The sequence below is a fragment of the Bos indicus genome, chromosome 9 (genome assembly GCF_029378745.1).
Source record: "Bos indicus isolate NIAB-ARS_2022 breed Sahiwal x Tharparkar chromosome 9, NIAB-ARS_B.indTharparkar_mat_pri_1.0, whole genome shotgun sequence".
NCBI classification, from domain to species: domain Eukaryota; kingdom Metazoa; phylum Chordata; class Mammalia; order Artiodactyla; family Bovidae; genus Bos; species Bos indicus.
Window position 1 is genome coordinate 50,436,343 of NC_091768.1, and position 22,131 is coordinate 50,458,473.

General features: G+C 47.9%; 1 protein-coding gene across 1 annotated transcript; it reads right to left on the reverse strand.

Annotated features, from left to right (window-relative positions):
* Positions 1 to 437: 437 nt before the first annotated feature.
* Positions 438 to 8,186, reverse strand: PRDM13 (PR/SET domain 13). Its single transcript, XM_019967013.2, has 4 exons — positions 8,043 to 8,186; positions 6,380 to 6,511; positions 5,994 to 6,114; positions 438 to 2,164 (listed from the first exon to the last, which is right to left on the reverse strand). Exons 1-4 carry the CDS (start codon positions 8,184 to 8,186, stop codon positions 438 to 440), a joined length of 2,124 nt encoding a protein of 707 aa, XP_019822572.2.
* Between the last annotated feature and the right edge of the window lie 13,945 nt (positions 8,187 to 22,131).

Here is a 22,131-nt window from a genome sequence, read left to right on the forward strand (position 1 = left end):
AAAAACGTCGTTTCAAAAGGCACAATTTTCTTCACAAAAAAAGAACAATTTAAAAATACGCGGCAGTTAAAATCGACGCCCTCGAGGGCGCTGTGGCTTCCCATTCATGTGATCTTAAACCTGGAGAGCCAACCACCTGGGTTGGCGAAAGGGTAGCCTATTCGCGGTGCTCAGGGGCCTGGAGTGTGCTGGAACCCGCCGCCCTGGGGATGCTCGAAAGGCAAAATTTCTTTAAGACGCCTCTAAACCTTTGCTCAGACTTTCAGCTTCTGACCTGGGACCGCTCACTGTTCCAAATCTGGCGGGCGACCAAAACCAAACCGGTTTTGTCCGCCGGGTCTTTCTCACCACCAGCAGCTCCTCTTCTCCCACAGCAGAAGCCCCTCTTCTCTCTGTCCACGCCCCCACACTCCCCGCCTTCCCTGAAAGACACGTTACTAGTCGCGCTCGCCACCGCCCCCGGCCTCGGGGTCGCTCTGGTCGTCGGTGAAGCAGACGTCCACGTCGCTGTCGTTGTCGCTCTTGGGCTCTCCCGGCTCCGGGGGATAGTGAGGCTCGGCGCCCGGGCCGTCGGACGCCTTGGGGAGCAGGTTCTGGCCGGGGTGGCGAGACTTGACGTGGCGCTCCAGGTCCCGGCGGCGCACCAGCACCTTGCCGCAGAACTCGCAGCGGTATGGCGTGTTGCCCTCGGCATGCAGCCGGATGTGCTTGTTGAGATTGCTGGGGTCGCCGAAGGGCCGCAGGCACACTTTGCACTTGAGCGGCTTGTAGCCCGTGTGCGTCCGCATGTGGATCTTGAGCCCGTACTTGCGCGAGTACAGCTTGCCGCAGTAGAGGCACAGGTGACCCGTCTTGGGCTTGCCCGCGCCGCTGCCGCCCCCGCTGCCGCCTCCCCCGGCGCCGCCAGCGGCCACGACGGCCGGGGGCAGCGTCCCCGCGTCCAGGCGGCTGCGGCCTTTCCCGGCTGCCATCTCCGACAACTGCTGCGTGTGCATGGCGATCTCTCGGTCAATGCTAGCCAGGGAGCCCAGCTCGGCCGGGCTCAGAGCGGCCGCCGCCGCGGGCCCACTGAAGTAAGAGATGGACTCCGGATACTTGAGCAGCCCGCCGAAGTGCAGTTTGAGCGGGTAATAAGCGGCGGCGGCTGGTGAGCCGTACAGGAGCTCCCCGTTGTAGACGGTAAAGGCCGGCATGACGGCCGGCAGGTGGCTGCACTCGCCACCCGGGTAGCCTTTGAGGCCGCCCGCGTCGAGGGGTGGCAGCGAGCAGCGCTCGAGGGGCAGCCCGGCTGCCGGGGGCAGCTGCGCATAACGCACTCCTGGTACGTCGGCGGCGGCGGGCGGGGCGCGCTCCACGTGCTTGAAGGCGGACGCCTCTTCCGGGGGCCCGGAGAGCAGAGGGAAGCCGCGCAGAGCGCCAGAGCAGGGCAGGCCAGGAGGCGGCGGCGGGTCCCCCGCGAGTAGGCACTTGGGATGGTGATGGTGGTGCGCATGGTGGTGATGGTGGTGGCCAGCGCCGCCAGCCGCCGGGTTCTCCCCGCTTCTCGGGTGTCCGCCTGCCCGTCCCCCACCCAGCAGCCTGCTTAAAGCCAGGCCGGCCCCGGGTTTGCCGCCGCCCTCGTCCCGGTAGGGGTCGCCGTGCGCGGCGGCGGCTGCCCTGGCCAAGCCAGTAGGCTTGAAAGCCGAGCGCACGCCCGGGTAGAAAGCGAGGCCGCCGCCCCCCGCTGGGGAACCGCCCACGATGCCAAGGAAGTGGCCGTGTCCTCGGGCGGGACCACTCATGTCCAGAGCGCGGTCCGGCTGCTCCTTTCCCTTCTTGGACGGCCCCCACTTGGCCAGGGTCGGTGACGTGGCGGAGGGCGCGGAGGAGGCCTCGCGCTTGATGCTCTCCCGCGCTCCGCAAGCCTGAGGGGCCGGTGGGACCTGCGGGTGCGGTCGAAGAGTGCTCGCCGGGGCGGCCGCAGCGAAATCTGATGCCGGGGGTTTCGGGGAAAGGCGAAGGCCATCCGCGGCCGGGGCAGCGCCTTGGCGAGCCGCGTGCTCGTGGTGCAGGTAGGCGCGGCCCCCGCCGCTGCTGAGCACGCAGTGGAAACGTAGATGTGCTTTAAGGCTGTTGGGATATCTAAACGTCCTCCAGCAGTACCAGCAAATGTAGCGCTCCTCCCCTGGGCGAGAAACAGTGAAAAGGAGACCCGGTGAGAAGCAAACAAGCGAGAGAAAGAAAGCGCCAGCGCGCCGAAGGCAGAGCCCAGGTTTTGACCAGAGGTATGGGGTGAAGCATAAGTTTTCTTGGGTACCGGCGAATAAGTGAGTTCGGTAGACCCATTGTAGCAAGGACGCCGAGAAGCCCCAAAAGGCCAACTTTGTCAGCATCTGCATTCTCTGGGACTACTCAGAGACCGAGAGGTGTGACCTGGGCCTTTCCAACGAAGACTTTCTCCGGGCCATCCGAGCATATCTTCATTGGAAGGGCAGTGCTCAGGGAGGCTGGCTTGAAAGAGCCGGGGAAGAGCCGAGAGCAGCTGTTGCTTTAAATCAAGTGTGGGGCTGTGCTTTGCCTGCGCCCATCTGTTGGTGTTTGCAGAATAGGTGGCGTATGTCAAGGAGTTTGGATAAACTGAACAAAGGCCAATCTAATGGTCGTGAGCGCCTCATTACCAGGCGAGACAATATCCTGTATGTATGGGCCATATGTAATCATTCCTTTTCACAGAACAATGTCTTTTATGTCCACTACCCACCCTCCCCAACGCCTCCCAGTCTTAAACACTTTGCTTGAGATTTTCCTGGAGCGTGACCAACTGAAGGACCACATCGGGACTATGATTTGCTATTCTTCAAAATTATTTGCATCTTTATTTCCTCTTTAACCCCATTTAATTTGATGGGAGAAAAGAAAAAGTCTTAGGTCTTCATATTCTAAAAACAGAAGGATTATATGCATTGTCTTGTCATTTGTTCCACCTGGTTATTAATTAACTCTTAGATAGCTGCACAAATCCAAGCTTAGTAAAATTCTTGGAAAATATCAATGTATGTGCGTGTGTGTGTGTGTGTGTGAGAGAGAGAGAATAATATAGATACTCAGCTTTCGAAAAGTACACGGTTCTCTGTCAGGGACTACACACATGCTTTTGGCATCAAACCTTGTGTGTTTAATACTATTAACATTAGTTGTTTAATTTTGCTAGGGTCTGGGAACACAGTCAAAAGACATGTGTATGAAACAGATTTTGATCACATGGTAGAAGTTAATTTTCACTTTAAAACGTCATGTTATATCGCTTCCGAGAAAGCAAGCTTGTAGTGGGGTTTCTTCTTAAATGTTGTGGTTGATTGATAATACTTGGATTATTGATTATTGGTTTATTAATAACCAATTATTATTGATAATAATTGGTTGATTGAAGGGAAGGATGTCCATAAGAAAGAAGTTAGTTGAGCCACAAGAAAGTGTACAAAGTAAACATCAGTTTCATTAAATGTAATGGGAAAGTTAAATTTTTCCTCCTTGCACACCAGCAGCTTAAACTTCTGAAACATTACTACAGAAACAACAATGGGAGAAATTTTCAGATATGCCTCTCTTCATGTATTTCACTCCTGAATCTGGATAAAGCAAGTCATCCTTCCTTCCAGATAACTAAGGTGGAAGTTCAAGGAGCAGATTATTGTAGCTGAAGTTAAGGTACAGCAGAAAGAAAACGGAGAAAGGAAGATGATTTGCCTATGTGACCTATCCTCATTGTTTATGGAAGACAGATAAAAGTCATTCCAATGATTTCAATGATAAAAATCATGTCTGTTGTACTGAACAGCCATGTAAAATAAGTCTTCATAGAGAGGGAAGACTTTCTCAGTTCTCTTGGTGGGTGTGTTGATTTAATATCTTAAGTAACCTCCTTTCTGCTAAGTTCAGAACCTCCCTCTCGTCACCCCTTTTTAAAGAGGGCGTTTTCAGAGGCTACCCCAAAGTGACTCAGCTCTGTTCCTAAAACAAAGAGTCAGTATTTTCCTTAATCTTACTATGGAATTGAAACCCACTAGGGTTAGCCAATATTGGAAGAATTGCAGCCATCTCTACTTATTTCTTCCTCTTTTCAGGGTTTAAGCCAATGTATGTTTTGTTTCATTATGTGTTTTTAGTTTATCCTAATGAGTTGATCTGTTCTCTTGATTCTGAAATCCAACCTGTGCCAAACATATCAACACACCTTGTAAGTGATTTTGCCTCCTCTCTCAGATGCATCTCCAAGGTTATCAAGATTTCAAGCATCTGAAAGCTGGAGAAATCAGGGTTCAAAATAACCTACAGATTCCCCAAAAGGGAAATGGTGTCTGTTCTGACATCTGTGACCATATGATGTTTATAGGCTCTATTGACTGAAATGAAAACATGAGGGCCACCACTCAAACAAATTGCTTTTGTACTATTTGAGAGTGTCTAAGAAAGGGTGTCCTTTGCAAAAATTCCTGGCCCCCAAAGGCCAGTAGTCCTTGGAATTGTTCTATAGTGACAGATTTGAGAGTTCTCCACTATGGGGCTTTTGTCATGTTTCTCTCTTACTGGAAGAAGTTGACAAGAGAATGTAATATAATGTGATAGAAGGAAAAATCTAGGGAAACTTTTATGAATACTGTACATACAGGCGATGGCACCCCCACTCCAGTACTCTTGCCTGGAAAATCCCATGGACTGAGGAGCTTGGTGGGCTGCAGTCCATGGGGTCGCTAAGAATCGGACACGACTGAGCGACTTCACTTTCACTTTTCACTTTCATGCATTGGAGAAGGAAATGGCAACCCACTCCAGTGTTCTTGCCTGGAGAATCCCAGGGACGGGGGAGCCTGGTGGGCTGCCATCTATGGAGTCGCACAGAGTTGGACACAACTGAAGCGACTTAGCAGCAGACTTAGCAGCAACAGTACATACAGGTCTACCCACAAAATCAATAGAATTAATTTACAGAGGACAAGGATACTCTGAAGTGAAGTGATTCATCATTTTGAATTAATTTCATTCTGTCTTATTCATGAAGTGTTTCTTAAATCCCACACTTGTATTAAGTTCTTTAACTCTGTTTCTAAAGGAATGAGATTAAGCAGGTGATTCAGGAGAATGTGTCAAAATATTTCACAGCATCTGTGATGTTGACTTTAAATATAACTATGTCTTTAGAAGAAATTACAAACTAAAACAACTGGTGAAGAAAAAAGAAAATCACAGAAGCATTGTGCAATAAAAGGGAGTCTGGAGATCTTAACTATTTTAGCACCTTCCAGCTTTTTTCCACAGAAAGTGTTTCTCAGTGTCCTAGAGGAGGTTTGAAACTGTTTCTTTCTTTAGTTACTTGCTGCACCTTAATTTGCATGAATCCGCTCTGGGCTTTGGAAGGGATCAAATAAATCTGAGAAGAAACTGGGATACATCCCAGTTTCGATTCAAGTAGGGAGAGGGAAATGAATAAATACCATTTAAACGGAAGGGCCTCAGTACCTGCCAACTGACCAGCTGTAAGTACCATAATGCTTCTAAAACTCTGTAGAAATACATTACTCTCCTCCAAACCCGATGAAGAGATCCCCATCACCTTCTAAAAGCATTCCAGGTTTGAGTTACATTTTTTGGAGCTCATGATGTAGTTACCCTTATAATATGTTAAGGCATCTTTATGGATTCTTAAGTAAGTAAATAATTGTCTCTTTGGATATGCTATCGGAAAGGACGACCCGCATGAAATTTATGAGTATTTTTTCCCTGACATCAAGAGCGAGATTACTATGGTCTGTTAGCATTTACTGTTGATTTAAAGGCAGTAGTGGTGACGTCGCCTCTGCCCATTCCGACTGGGAGTATGAATTCAGTTTTACACAGAGCAAGAAAAAGGCCTTTCAGGTCTAGGGTTGCCCGCCCCCCCCGCCCAAAGACCAGAGGAGGAGGACTGGACTCTCACCCACCCGCGCTGGCCCTGGGGGCTCTCTTAGCGGCGGTACCTTTCTCGTCGTGCGTTGGAGTAGCAATGATGGGTATGTCGAACCACTGCGCCAAGGAGTTGGAATACCACACGGTCAGCTCCTCCCCTGGCTGGACGTCTCGCAGTGCTCGATAGAAGATCTGGGACGCAAGGAACAGGACAGCTTGCAGTCATTTCCTGGGTAACTGGTCAAAAAACAACTGAGAAGAAAGACTGCATTCCCAGCCCCGACGCTGTGTGACGCTGGAAAAACTATTATGGGGAAAATAATAGTATCTACCTTATAGGGTTGTTGGGATGTTTAAACGAGACCTCTAGCTGAAGTGCTTTGCTCTTAACATCAGTGACAGTTTGGTAGATAGAATTGGCGGGGGGGGGGGGGGGGGGGGGGGGAGCCCACAGTACCTGTCCTCCGGGTAAGTCTGCAATAGCTTCCAGAGTCTGTTCCTGGGGGTTCCTGGCTGCTCGGATTAACCCTATCCACTCCAGGGGGGAGCCCCCCGACTCGTCCACCAGCTCCCCTCTCACCATGCGCACCTGCAACACAAGCAGTGGTCGTTCTCCCCGGTGCCACGGCCAGACCCGCAACTGGAGGGAAAGGGTATCCCCCCACCACCCGACGTAGGAATGGTTGCGTTCGCTTTGGCCAGACCGCCGTGCACTGCTGGGAGGAGGGTTAAGTCCTTAGGACCCTTGCTTGGGGGAGGGAGGAAAAGGGGAGGCTGGCTAGTATAACAGTTCCCCGTCTTGTTCCACCTTGACAGCGCGAGTGAAAGCATTCCGCCCGAGCGAGTCACATATACCCTGGGCGCACCTCGTACCCAGAAGTTTCTCACCCCGACCCTAGCTCTACTGAGAGCAGTCCTGATGCCAGGCAAGAGACGTTTCACAATCAATCCCTGGACACAGGGCATCCCGGGCCTCCTTTCGTGTCTCCTCATTCCCGCGGCACCGCACCCAAGTGCGGAGATGCCTGCAAGCCCCGCGGCGAAAGTGTCTGAACAAAGCGGCCGCGGGCTGACTGGTCATTTAAAAGCAATTAAAGCGCGTTTAAAGCAGAAGGCGTGGTTGGCGACGAGCTAGGCTTTACTCCGCCGGGAAGAGGATGATTGCGAGAAGAACCAGGTACTGGTCCGGCCGGCGAGCCCCCGAGCAGCGCCCTTCAAGAAAGCTGTAGTCCCGGGTCCTCTTCCCAGTTCCCCCTCCCCAAGTCACCGGACTTCTGTCTTCATTCCCGGTCGCAGTTGACCGACCGTCCCGCTGGGACGCCTCAGGGCGGCCGGCCGGGCGGGAGCCTGTTAGTACCCCTCTCAGGTCAGGGGTCGCGACGCTGTTTGGGAAGTCGGAGCTGGCAGGTTGACCCTGAAGCCTCCCATCTGCGATCCTAGCCCCTCCGAGCCCGGCTACAATCGCCGGGCCCAGGTGACCCCTGGGTGGACGTTCCTGGTCCTCGGAACCGGCGTCAGAGTCACTGCCTGGCGCATCCTCTCTCTACCCGCCCCAAATCCACAAGCAGACATCCGCAGAAGGAAACACCTGGGGAGGTTCTAGGAACTAAGAGTGTCCAAGGATAAAATTTTCGGAGACGATGAGATTAAATTATCTGAAGCTAAATTTAAGCCTCAAATTAGCTTATTGAAGGGCAGAAGATTAAAAAAAGAAAAAGTCCTCAACGCATGTGTGTTGTATAAAAGAGAAAAGGCACGTTTGCCAAGAGAGGCTGGATAGGGCGGGGAGGAGGGTTGGGGGGGTTGCGCCTCTGCGACAGAGACCCCAGCGCTCCGGGGAAATCGGGAGTTCCTAGTGGTCCCAGCACGTAAAGACCCTACTGCACCCCACCCAGGGGCTGTCCCCTCTCAGCCATATCTTCTCCCCTAGCCTGGCCCAAGTCCAGCTCTTGGTTAACGCGACTTGTGGGAAATGATCGGAGTCCCCTTCCACCTGGCAGAATTGGCAGGTAACGGCTCAGTCACCCGTTTCCTCCCCTAACCCTATCCACCCCTTTCCTAGGCTGGAAAGAAGGGGAGACGAACGAGCGGCAGAGAGCGGAGGTCGGACTGGCTAATACCTTTTTCTTGGGCCCGGGTTCCCTGCGATCTGACAGGTACTTGCCCAGCTTGAAGGTTCCGGGCACCGGCCCGAGGCGCAGGCCGGCTGGGATGCAGCAGTCGGCACTCACGCTGGTGGCCGGAGCGCGGGCAGCTCCGTGCATTGCTGCCGCCGCCCCCAGGCAGGCGCTCGGGTGCGCGGCGTCCTCGGCAGGGCACGAGTGACAGAGCCGGAGCCGCGCGCGAGCGGGCGAGCTGCGCCCCGACGTGCGTCCTGCACCCGCAGAGTGACGCGGCCGGGCATGCACTGCGCCTTTTCAATCTGGGCGTGCGCCTTTTGGCACCGCGAGCGGAAGGGCGCGGAGTTTGGTGAGAGAGTTGCGCTGCGGAGCAGCTGCAGAGTCCCACCCGAGAGGGTCACATGGAGTGGTTCCCTCAGCCCCCTGCATAATCGAGGCCTCTGAATGGCTGGCGCACAATGGTCCAGGCGACCTTCCCATTCCTAAAAATCCAATTTGTCAAGGGCGAAGAAAAGGCGCTGGTGAATCAAAGGTCCGGCGGGACCATTAATCCTCAGCATGGGGTATTGTCCTCGAGACAGTTACGATATTTTAAGTGACAAATCCACTGTATAATTTCTCCATAAATTTTACTTCCTTTTATTGTTCGCCGACAAACCAGTTTTGGGAAATAAGTGACTACTTTAAGTCTACTTGGCTGATTCCTTTGAGCCTTGGTCTACTTCAAAGATTTTTAATTCTCTACCCTTTGGCTTTATTGTAAAGGAGATTAAACAAAGAGATGGGGACTGTTTGGAGGACTTGTTAACTTCTATTGATTTCTGGCGTGTGCCATACAGAAATTAGGCAGGTACTTGATGGGAAAACACCAGAAAATACCTACACTTTTTAAATAACGGCCATATTACCATTTCAGGGGATTGGGTTCAGGCCAGTCGTCTATTTAGAACCACTTTATCGTTCCCTCTGTCCAGTTTGAAGAGTCCGAACTAGTTTTGGGAGACGACGTCAGTTGCACCTTTGCTCCCCGGTGGCCCCCAGGCTTGCCCTTTCTCTGGAGAATGGGAAGAGGCCGTGGGACTAGACGTGGGGATCGCGTGCCCTGACTACACCCGAGGATTGAAGAAGGGTTCTGCTGGCTGGGTTTTTAATCATTTCTCCCCTGCAGGCCAAACGAAGACTCAAGCCCTGAACGCTTTTAAGTTTAAAACGAGGACGAATTTCTTGGGGCGAATTTCCCCAGAACCAACAAGCCAGACATTTCTTTTAAAGGCACTCTAGCAAAGGTCACAGGAAAGGGGCGCGAGGTGGGCGTTAATAACAGTGCATGCGGGCTCAGTCGCTTGGTCGTGTCTGACTCTTTGCAATCCCATGGACCATAGCCTCCAACCCACCCCCAACCCAGGCTCCTCTGTCCATGGAATTCTCCAGGCAAGAATACTGGAGTAGATAGCCATTCACTTCTCCAGGAGATCTTCCTCACCCAGGGATCGAACCCGCCTCTCCTGCATTACTTCGCAGTTCAACCAGAATGTTCCTCCTTTTCTTTTAGAGAAGCCTCCGATTTGTGTGGGGACAATTACCGTATTATTGTCGAATGATAGCCGAGTGATTGAGCTCATTAGATATTTGTGACAGTTCTGCCGGCACCTGCGGGGTGCTAATCATCCTGAGCACTGCTCCCCGAACGCAATGCCCAGGAGTCGGTATTCCAAAGAGGAACCTGAGTGACTCTGTGCTCCGGCCTGCTGTTGGAGGCCCAACCTCTGCGCAGATGCAGGAGGACTCCCCGCTGTCGCCACGCCGAAATCTCCACTCGGCTCTGCCGGCCGAACATGTGTTTCTTAGGCCACTGGTGGGGATATTTGTGATTAACAGCAGCAGCAGGACGCAAGGTGGCGACACCTGTAACTTAGCAGTTCGTCCCACCAGGCCCTACCTGCGGGACCCTTCGTTGGAGATCTGCGTTCGCAGTACTGGACAAGGTCAAGAGACTCAGGCTCATGCAGTCTGTGCTCCGTCACTCAAGGTTCGAGGAAACTTCGGGAAGTTGCTTCAGAGCCTCAGTCTCGTAATCCGTAAAATGGGAATAATGATGCAGCCTCTTGGTTTCCATTCTGCAATTCACTAGGGTTTATGTGAAGGTCAACAGCAGTGATCTGTAGAGTGAATAAATTTAGGGCGTTCCAAAATTCGCGGCTCCAAGCCAAGTCAAGGGTCTTAAGTGTAAGTATCACAAGTCTGGAGAGGTGGTGAAACACGGATGACCGCTAGGTGGCAACCCCAAGGCCAGTGTAGACGCTGCAGCTGGGACGGAAAAGAGGCAGTAGGCGGATCCGAGCGACCATACGCTGCGGTTCCTCTATCCCTGCAGCCACACGGTGCCCAGGGCTCCTTTCTAAGGGAACTGCCGCTGATTTTTTATTCTTAACCCTCCAATTGCCCCCTCTTCGGGCCGCGAAGGCTGGCCGCGACAGAGAGGAGGGAGCCTTTGATCCAGGGGCCCATGAATGGCAAAAGTCAGGGGAGGGGAGGAGAAGAGGAAGCGGCTCCGAAGAGCGGAGGGCAATAAATTTAAGCCATGAACATGTCCCTCTAACCTCTGGCCTGGCGACTCCGGGATGACACCCAGTTTAAATTACCAGTACTGTGAGCGGGAAGGGGCGAGCGCGGGGCCTGGGTTCGGGGCTCCTCCCCGGCCCTCCTTAATGAGTGAAAAAGCGTGAACGACACGCGAACAATTTTATCAATAGAACCATGTAAAGGCCGACTGTGAGGAAAGTTATTTATTAATATAGCCAATTGTGGCTGGTTCCCAGCCCCGCGAGAAGAAAGAGACTGCGCCAGAGGCATTCAAACCCGCTCGCCCAGTTTTATTCTGTCCTGTGGCTCAGAGTTGAAGTTCCCCAAGTGAAATAAATTGTCCACAAAGGAGGAAAGGAACACATTTTCTTTTATTTTTCCTCCCCTAAAAAGCAAGGGTGAAACCAATCTAATGTGCCCAGTGGAGCAAGATGGGCCGTGAAAGGCTGGGTGTTAAAAGTAAAAGCGGGCTGTGCAGCAAATGGGATGGAAAATTAAATGAAATTAAATAGCTTGAACGGCCGTATTGTCCCTTATTAAAAAGACACATTAATTACATGGTCTCAGCCTTATTCAAAGACAATGTTGAGACTCAATCAAAACATTCCACTCGGCTTTTTTATGGACTGAAAATGGGCGTCCAGAGGCCCCGTTAAAGCGAAATTCCTTCTACGCCGAGGTGCGGGACCAGGCAGGTTTGTGGGCGGCCCCGCTCGCTGCCCACCGCGGAACTGCGCGGCCAACACCTTAGTCCCGGTAACAGGTTGCCCCTAATCAGGCGTGGGCGCCGGAGAGCAGCGGCCCTCCAGCCACGGCACCAGCCCACCCCGAGCCGAGCCCCACCGCGCCGCGGTGCTCTGCCGGGCAGCACTAGGGGGCGGCCCCGCCCGCGCCTGGTGGCGTCGGAGCGCCGGGCTGGATACGCTGCCCGCGCCGCGCACGTGTAACCCGGCTCCACTCCGCTTCTAGGGAAAGAGCCCCAGCAAGACTTCGCGCTGAGCTGGGGTCTCCGCGGCTCAAAGCCCTGGTGCCTCAGATCCTAGTGGGGCCCAGGTGGCTACTCCCCGTTCACCGCGGGCCTTGACCTTGAGGCCCCGGGTGGTGGGGAGTCACCAACGCCACCACCCTTTCGGTGCGCAGAGTCCCGAAACCCCGGGATGGAGGGAGGGGCGCGGGGTCCAGGATCGCTGGCGAGACCGCGGCGAGGCAGAGGCCTGGGGACTCCGCCGAGCTGGGGCCAGAGGTGACACGGGGCGCGGCCCCCGAGGGTGTCCGCACCGGCCGGGTGGGCGGGTCAGTGCGGACCAGCTGCGCTGCCCCCGAGGCGCGGGTGGGACATTAAGGCCGGGTCTGAATAGCGCGGCGGAGACGGGCTCTGGGAACGCCACCAGATGACACGCCAGCGACTGGGCCATTTTCCCCTAATTGCGAGGCCGGTGGGTGCGCAGCGGCCGGAGACTCCAAACGCGCGCCGAGGACGCAGCCCGGACGCCGCTGGTGGGTTTTGTGGTGCCTTTTTTGTTGTGTTTTAAGTCCTTCATTGGAAGCGGCTCAATAAAAGTATTCAGAGTTCCTCTCAAGTTGCCTTTTAACCGGAGTTCCCCCAACTTATTTCTTGGTTCTTTCGGTTGACATGGTGCAAAGAAAAGTCAGCGAGCGTGTTGCTGAATTGCAATGTCTCGGGGCACCTCCACATTCAACGCTCCTCTGCCGGCCGCTGCCGAATGAGCCCGCACTCAATTCGATTTTCCTTGCTGTTGGACACATTTAGGAGCGCCTCTATTTGTGAAGTTCATTTCTAGGCAAATGTATTCAAGAGCTGATGGGAATGAATAGGACCGTGTGTCAGCCGCCCCTAATTGGGATTAAAGCACTTAGGAGCATATGCAGAGAGTGACAGAAATTCTCAGGTTGCATTGTGTTCAGACTTCCACCCGCTTGGACACTCCTCCTCCAAGGGAGATTTATAAAGCTTGCAGGGAGAAACTGAGGAAAGAAAAGCGAAACGGAAAAGAGACGGGCTAATGGCTCAGGATGGGGCTGTGGTTCAGCAAGTGGTGGTGACAGCTTCTGAGAAAAGATGTTGGGGATAATTGAACGCGGGCGGGGGAGCGGGTCTGAACTCTTTAATCAGAAAGGCGGAGAGTTAAAAGGCGAAATAAAGATGTTCTTGAGATTCCCAGACGGTTTTTCTCCCCCTCCCCACCCCCCTTGAAGAGCTCGGCTTTCTTTCTCTTAATTTCTGCCTCCCATCCCCACCGCCAAAGAACATACCCTCTCTTGGGGCAATAATAAGAACAATTTGGTATTTGAATTGGGGAGAAAAAGTCAAAAGAAACAAAAGTATCTTCTTGTGTATGTTAAAGAGAACTTCACACCCAAATAACTTCACACACACTCCTTCCCTGAGGAGCAGGGAAGCCAGAAATGACATATGAAAACTGAAGAATAGTAAGGGGAACACAGATTATCTGGATTTCCTTGTTTGTTTCTAAGCTTGGGGCCAAATGGAGACGTCTCACTTTTGGTGTCATTTTGGTACCATAAGAATGTATTTCCCACCTCCCTTCAATTGGAATGTATTTTGAGATTTAATTCTGTTTTAAAATCTACATGCAGCAAGAGAAAAAAGAGGAAGAGAAAAGGCAGTTGATGTGTGGATCTGGAGAAGGAATAATATAACCAGTGTTTTTTGTAGTAAATTTCTATTCAAAATTGGTTCCCAGACTGAGTGTATCTAGAGACACTTCCCCCTCCTTGCCTGATGGGAAGGTGAGTTCTCCAATGACAAGGAGGATTTTAGGTCAGAGAAGATGACCATGTGACAGATGGACAATCCCCATTGGTGAGCCATGAGTCAAACATTTTTTTCTCTCTTCAGTTCCTCCACGGGCCTAAAGCCTTCCTTTCTTCCCAATCAAGCCTACCTCCTGAAGAAAAAAACATGTAAATCTATATTCAGGAAGCACAGAATTTTCCTTTAACCCATGATCCAGTTGTGCATATGGGGCGGGGCGGGGGTGGGGGGAGGGGGGAAGCTGCATAGCAGGCACTGTGTAATTCCTAGGACAACCTGTGAGCATGGAAGTTCATTAAATGGCCATTATGATAGCAATAGAAATAGAACAATTAAAAAAGAAACACCCAGCTGAATGTCACAACTAAGAATCAAGTTCAGGTTCATAACCAGCATCTCTGAATAACAATTAGTAGATTCACTAGTAGGAGTAGCATCCTGTGTACTCTCCTAATTCACCAGTAGGTATGTGTTTGTCCAGTTGAAAAGTCAATTTCATCACTCATCTTATTCATGCTTGTGCTATTATGTCCATGACCAAATGATGATATGTTTTAGCTTCCTGAAAGCATGTTTGAATTTTATAGTAGGGACTTTACATTCAGAAAAGCTTTCCAAATAGATATATGATCACAACATAAAAAATTAGGTGCAGTTACAAAAGTACGTTTTTATACATACATACACAATATTTTCTTAAACAGTTTTATTGAGGTATAATTTACTTACCATACAATTCACCCATTTTAAACTGTACAATTCAATGTTGATAGGTTTTATTTATTTATTTTTAGTATATTCACAGGATTTTGCAGCCATCACCAACAGTCTGATTTTAGAATATTTTTATCTCCTTTCCCCAGAAGAAAGCCTATACCCACTTGCTATCACTCCCCATATGTTCCCAAACTCCCTAGTTATAGGCAAGCATCAGTGCATTTTCTATCTCTAAAAGTTTGCTTACACTGCACATTATATATAGATTGAACCATACAATACATGGTCTTTTGCAACTGAATTCTTTCACTTAGCATAATTTATCAAGGTTCATCCATGCTGTAGCATATGTCAGTATCTCATTTATTATTGTGGATGGATAATCTTTTATTGCATAGATATCATATTTTGTTTATCCATTTATCAGCTAATAGACCTTTAGTTTGCTTCTACCTTGCTATTATGTATAATGCCACTGGGAACATTTGCACACAACTTTCTGTGTGCATATATATTTTCACTTATTTTGGATGCATACTCATGAGTGAAATTGCTGGGTCTGTATTAAACTGTTTGAACAACAGTCAAACTGCTTTCCAAAGTGCTGCACCATTTTACATCCTACCAGTGGTTTACGAGTGTTTAAGTTTCTTCATTTCCTCCAACATTTCTTATTATCTGCCTTTTTTTCTTCGTTTTTTACTATACCCATCTTAGCAGGGGTGAGAATCTCATTGTAATCTTATCTACATTTATCTAATGACTAAATGGCTAATGCCCAAGCATCTTTTCCTACCCTTCCTGCAATTTGTTTATCTTCTTTGGAGAAATGTTTATTCAAATCTTTTCCACATTGTTAACTTTCCTGTCTTTTTATTATTGAGCACAGATACATTTTTATAACTTTTAAAATACTCAACAAAAAAACAAGCTATTAAGTTTAACCATCATAACACCACTATGAGGTAGATTTTATTATTTATCTTTTACCAATGAGAAATGTTCAGAGGGGTTAGTAAGCTTGCTTAGAGTCACACAGCAAATAATAGAATTCCTCTCACACCTTCTGAGAACCAAGCCCAGGCTATTTTCACCTGACCACATTATATTCAGAACTTTTAACTGACTTCACATATCTTCACATGCTCCTTTTGTGAGATGTCCTAGTGGTTGAGAGAGTGGGCTCTAGAGGCAGACTGCCTGGATTCAAATCCTACCTCTGATAGTTACTACCCATGTGACCTTTAGCAAAGGTAACCTTTCTATTCTTCAGTTTCTTCATCTGTAAAATATGCATAATAAGCAGACCTTCTTCATAGGATTGTTGAGAGGATTATGAGATGTTGATGAAAAGTGTTTAGCATTAGAACTCAGGACAGAGGATATACTCAAGAATGTGAGTTATTAATATTTTTGATACCTATGCTTACCATTCACTGAGTCCTATGATAATGTATTGTACTACTAGGCTGGAAATTGTACATGATAAGTTAAATGGAGCAGGATTTTTGACACCAAGGACCACTTGCTAAGGCAGTCACATAAGATATAGTCATGTGTGTCTCAGGGCAACAAATAATTCATGAGGGGAAGCCTCATTTTATAGACACATTCTAGCTAACAAATGAAGGAAGAGTTCAAGAATTCAAATATTATGGCAACCCTTCATAGAATAATAGATGAAGTCAGTGATCTTCAGTGATGACTAGCATCACAAAGAGCAAGCCTCTGAATGGAAATACACAACACTGCCCATGAAATAGACTTGTCAAAACAAGCAAGCAAACAAAACTGAACCTGAATCTGATTCCTCCGATAATAGGAAATAGGACAGATGAACTTGATAAACAAACCCATGAGGATACAGTCAGAGAAACAGACAGACTGTGGAACCCTCTACTGGACAAACAACCTGTGTCACAAGTAGGTTGCAGGGGGGAGTAGGAAAGAGAGGGGAAAGCAAAAGATTTAAAGAGGCTTAAAGGATGTCGTGGTTTTAAAATATGTGCACAGATTCTTTGACAATCCTCCCCTCTAAAGGTGGAGCCTTGAGTGTGAGTCAGACTTAGTGATTGGTCACGAAGTTGCAAATGTGTGATTTTTGAGACTAGGCCATAAAAGGCATCGAAGAGTCCACCCTGATAATTCTAGAACTGATTAGATATTTAATGATAATTAAATAATGTTAACTACAAGAGGAATAATTGTGATTATTAATAATATAATTGTAATTGTAGTATAATTTTTAATCCTTATCTTTCAGAAATACACGCTGAAATATTTAAAGATTTAACACGACGTCTAGGGTTTGCTTCAAGTAATTCTAAGGTGGGGGGCCGCGGGTACAGGTATAGATCAGGGTTTCTCAGCCTCAGAGCTATTGACCTTCTACATGACAATTCTTTGCTGTGGGAGCCATCCTGTGCATTGTAGGACATTTAGCATCATCCCTGACCTCTACCCACTAGACGACCAATAGAACCCCTCCCCTAATTATGACACCAGACATTGCCAAAATGTCTGACAATGTCTAAGGGTAAAAATCACCTCCAGTGGAGAACCACTGAGTATGTTGAAACAAAATTGGCCATAAACTGATAGTTGTTGGATTTGAGTGATAGAAGCATGGAGTTGATTACACTATTCTCTCTACTTTTCTATGTGCTGAAAATTTACCAAATGTTATTTTAAAATAAGACTAGGACTTCCCTGGTGGTCCAGTGGTTAAGACTCCGCACTTCCATTGCAGGTTTGATCCCTGATTAGAGAACTAAGATCCCACATGTCGCCTGGCTCAGCCAAAAAATAAGCAAATAAATGAGTAATAAAATAAGATTTAACTTTTAAAAAATAGTAGGGCAGAATAGATCTGAAGCAAGCAATAGGTATGAATATGTTGCTTATATCCCACTGAAATGCATGAAAAAAAAATAGATTCTTCTGTGACTTTTCAAGAAGCTATATGAGGCTTGCTTCTTCTTAAAAGGTCACAGAACAAAGAACCTTTTTTTTTTTTTCATGGATTTCAGTGGGATATAACAAAGGATGGAGAAGGCAATGGCACCCCACTCCAGTACTCTTGCCTGGAAAATCCCGTGGATGGAGGAGCCTGGTAGGCTGCAGTCCATGGGGTCTCTAAGAGTCGGACACGACTGAGCGACTTCACTTTCACTTTTCACTTTCATGCATTGGAGAAGGAAATGGCAACCCACTCCAGTGTTCTTGCCTGGAGAATCCCAGGGACGGCAGAGCCTGGTGGGCTCACATCTATGGGGTCACACAGAGTCGGACACGACTGAAGTGAGTTAGCATAGCATAGCATAGCATAACAAGGGATGGGGCTTCCCTGGTGGCTCAGACAGTAAAGAATCCACCTGCAATCTGGGAGAGCTGGATTCAGTCCCTGGGTTGGCAAGATCCCATGGAGGAGGGCATGACAACCCACTCCCGTATTCTTGCCTGGAGAATCCCCATAGACAGAGGAGCCTGGTGGGCTAGCTACAGTCCATGGGATCGCAAAGAGTCAGACACGACTAAGCAACTAAGCACAGCACAGCACAAGGGACATGTCAGAGGGAATGTGTTGAGTTACAGAGTCTGTGATCTAAACGGCCATTTGGAATCTTCACAGCTACAGTGGTACCCCACCAGGCCTAAGGAGTCCACAGGCACAGCGTCCAAAGCTCTCACAATCAGAAATGCTAATCCGGTGGCATTAAATAAAGCTTGCTCTCCTTTTCTCAGTTGTAAACAGAAACCACCAAACATGCTCTGCTCTTAAGTCAGTTATAAATGGCCTACATTTATTGCATTTGTACAAATAGCTTCCTTTAAAAGAAATCAGTAAAGTTAGTCTACATCCATCCTTGACATTTCAAATCCTGCAGTTCTGTTTTGGAGACCAATAGAAGAGGAGGCAGCAGTGAGGAGCAGAGTCTTCTGTATTACTGCTGAGTTTGGGGTTCTGTGCCCCTGACTTGATGCCCCTGACTTAAGACATACATTCCTCAGGGAGGGTTCTTATGTATTGTTATGTGTTAAATTGTGCCTGTCAAAGTTCATACATTGAAGTTCTAACCCCTAGTACCTTATCTGGAGATAGGGAATTTACAGAAATAATCAAGTTAAAATGAGGCCATTAGGGTGGGCTCTAACCCAATATGACTAGTGTCCTTATAAGAAAATGAAATTTGGTCACAGACAGAAATATAGGGAAAACATATGAACATAAAGACAACTGTCTATTAACACAAGCCAAAGAATTAAGACCTGAAAAAAGAATGGAGCCACAAAGTAGGATATTCCCATCACAGGTCTTAATAGATTCTGGTAGCCAAAAATTGTAATAATAATATGCAATTTCACTATATTACCTTATTTATTGTAGTAAAGTTTCCTATTTGCCTCCCAAGTATCAATTTTCTCCATCTTCTAACAGAACTCTAATTATATCACATTTCAGTTGGTTACATTGCTATGGCAGCAAGGCTGTGTATCCCAGCTTTTTTGTAGCTGCTGCTGCTGCTGCTAAGTCACTTCAGTCGTGTCCGACTCTGTGTAACCCCATAGACGGTAGCCCACTAGGCTCCCCCATCTCTGGGATTCTCCAGGCAAGAACACTAGAGTGGGTTGCCAGTTCCTTCTCCAATGCGTGAAGGTGAAAAGTGAAAGTGAAGTCGCTCAGTCGTGTCCGACTCTTTGACACCCCATGGACTGCAGCCTACCAGGCTCCTCTGTCCATGGGATTTTCCAGGCAAGAGTACTGGAGTGGGGTGCCATTGCCTTCTCCGTTTTTGTAGCTAGATCTGGTTAATGTGATACAAGCAGAGTGCTGTCTGAGACTAAGAAGACAACACAGTTCCCTTTGCCTTTCTCCATTCCTGAGTGCAGACGCGATGGCTGGCACTACAATAGGCTTTTTGTCTATGAAATGACCCTGGGTATGGAAGCCATATTAAAAAGCAAAGACATCACTTTGCTGACAACAGTTCATTTAGTCAAAGCTATGGTTTTTGCAGTAGTCATGCAGGGATGTGAGTTAGACCATAAGATGACCGATTGCCAAATTGATGCTTTCCAACTGTGGTGCTGGAGAAAACTCTTGAGAATCTCTTGGACAGCAAGAAGATCAAACCAGTCAATCTTAAAGGAAATCAACCCTGAATATTCATTGGAAGGACTGATGCTGAAGTTGAGGCTCCAATACTTCGGCCACCTGATGCCAAGAGCTGCCTCACTGGAAAAGACCCTGATGCTGGGAAAGACTGAATGCAAGAGGAGAAGTGGGTGGCAGAGGATGAGATGGTTAGAAAGCATCACTGGACATGAATTTGAGAAAACTCTGGGAGATAATGAAGGACAGGGAAGCCTGGTGTGCTGAAGTTCATGGGGATGCAAAGAGTTGGACACAACTTAGCAATTGGACAACAATGGCAACTTTTAGTTTTTTAAGAAACCTCCGTACTGATTTTCATAGTGGCTGCACCAATGTTGATTCCCACCAACAGTGGAGGAGGGTTCCCTTTTATCTGCACCCTCTCCAGCATTTATTGTTTGTAGACTTTTTAATGATGGCCACTCTGATTGGTGTGAAGTGGTACCTCATGGTAGTTTTGAACTGCATTTCTCTAATAATTAGTGATGTTGAGCATATTTTCATGTGCCTATTGATCATCTGTATGTCTTCTCTGGAGAAATATCTATTTAGGTCTTCTGACCTTTTTCATTGGGTTGTTTGTTTTTTGTGTATTGAGTTGTATGTGCTGTTTGAAGATTCTGGCGATTAAGCCCTTGTCAGTTGCATTGTTTGTAAATATTTTCTCCCAGTCCCTATGTTGTCCTTTCTTTTTGTTTAGTTTCCTTTCTGTGCAAACACTTGTCAGTTTGATTAGGCCCAATTTGTTTCTTTTTGCTTTTATTTCTATTGCCTTGTGAGACCCAGTGGTCAAGTTCTTTGGAGAATGCTAATCCCTCCAAATCCCAGGAACTGGAATTTGTTTATACCAAATCTTTATGTGAGTCGAGATTAGCTTAAAACAAATATGAGAGTTTGTTTTCTCTTACTGGGATTGGTTTAGAACTGTGCATGTGAAACAATTCTGGCCAAAATTACATGAGGGTAAGTTTTCTAGAGATATACAGGAAAGGTTTATATTGATCTCGGAAAGGGTGTACAAAAGGAAAGTAAGAGTGAGAATGTTAGTTGCTCAGTCGTGTCTGACTTTTGTCACCCCATGGACTGTAGGTTGCCAGGCTCCTCTGTCTATGGGATTTCCCAGGCAAGAATACTGGAGTGGGTTGCAATTTCCTTCTCCAGGGGATCTTCCTGACCCAGGCACTGAACCCAGGTCTGCACTGCAGGCAGACTCTTCACCATCTGAGCCACTAGGGAAGCCCCCCATTAATTCTGTCTTTGAATATGCAAGGATGAGATTCTCACATATTCTAGATTGTTACTAGAATAGTAACAATCAATCATGAGGAACAAACCAGAGGACAGAAATCAACATACTAATGAGACTAGACACTTGTCATTGAGCCATTCTGAGGCATTGAATTAACCAATCTTACAGTGGCTCAGATAGTAAAAAATCTGCTGGCAGTGCAGAAGACCCGGGTTCAATCCCTGGGTCAAGAAGATTACATGGAAAAGGGAATGGTAACCCACTCCAGTATTCTTGCCTGGAGAATGTCATGGACAGAAGAGCCTGGCAGGCTACAGTCTATGGTGTCACAAAGAGTTGGACACAACTGAACAACTAACACTTTCACTTTCACAGCAGTTCTGTCTTTAGATAAATAAATCATATCTGAAATTATAAGTGCTATGAAAGAAAATAAAGCAAAGCAAATGGTAAAAAGATTTATGAAGGAAGATGCTGCTGCTGTGTTGCTTCAGTCGTGTCCGACTCTGTGCAACCCCATAGATGGCAGCCCACCAGGCTCCCCGTCCCTGGGATTCTCCAGGCAAGAACACTGGAGTGGGTTGCCATTTCCTTCTCCAATGCATGAAAGTGAAAAGTGAAAGTGAAGTCGCTCACTTGTGTCCAACCCTTAGCGACCGCATGGACTGCAGCCCACCAGGCTCCTCCGTCCATGGGATTTTCCAGGCAAGATAATGGAGTGGAGTGCCATTGCCTTCTCCAAGGAAGATGCTAGTTTATATGAAATGGCTAGGAAAGGTCTGTCGGATAAGATGATTTTTGAGACTCAAAGGAAGTAACAGAGAAGGCCATGTGAGATATCTGGGGGATGTGCAAAGGCCCTGAGGTAGAGGTGTGCCTAGTAATCTGTAGGTACAGTGAGGAGGGCAGCGTGACTGGAACACAGTGTGTGAGGAGAAGGTGGTAGGAGATGAGATTAGAGAGAAAATAATGGGGCCTATTCATCGAGGGCCTTTTGAATCATTTTAAGGACTGTGTTTTTTTTCCTTCTGATGATATGGGTAATCATTATAGAATTTTGAACAGGGGTGTGACACAATTGGAATTTTACTTTAGAAGAATCACACTGGCTACAATATGGACAACAAAGTAAAGGGGAAAAGGTAAAGTAGAGACCATTTATGAGACTAACAATATCCGGGGAGAGATGATGGTGGTTTGGACCGGGATGGTAGTGATGATAAGGAAAGGCAAACTTAGGGAGATGTTTCCAAGGCACAGCCACCCAGATTGGATTGGGATGTGAAAGAAAAAGAAATCAAGGGTATCTCCTAGGTTTGGGGCATAATCAAATGGTTAGGATGGATTTGTTATTTACTAAGATGACAAAGACTGAAGAAGCAGCAACTAGGGGAAACACAAGTTTGTATTAAATTTGAGACATCTATTAGCATCCAAATGGAGAAATTCATAAGAAAGTTGAAATATATGAATTTACAATTTAGAGAAGCAGTCAAGCTGGAGATGTAAATTGGGAAGTCATCAGTATATGTATGTATACATGTATGTATACTCTGTCATGACTATATATATAGCCATGATAATGGAC

Excerpts from the sequence above, each read along its gene's own strand:
- PRDM13 (XM_019967013.2), bottom strand. The coding sequence starts at position 8,186 with ATGCACGGAGCTGCCCGCGCTCCGGCCACCAGCGTGAGTGCCGACTGC. Across the intron at positions 6,115-6,379 it reads CAGACTTACCCGGAGGACAG|ATCTTCTATCGAGCACTGCG; the intron begins GTACTGTGGGCT and ends CTTGCGTCCCAG. Across the intron at positions 2,165-5,993 it reads TCCAACGCACGACGAGAAAG|GGGAGGAGCGCTACATTTGC; the intron begins GTACCGCCGCTA and ends TTTCTCGCCCAG.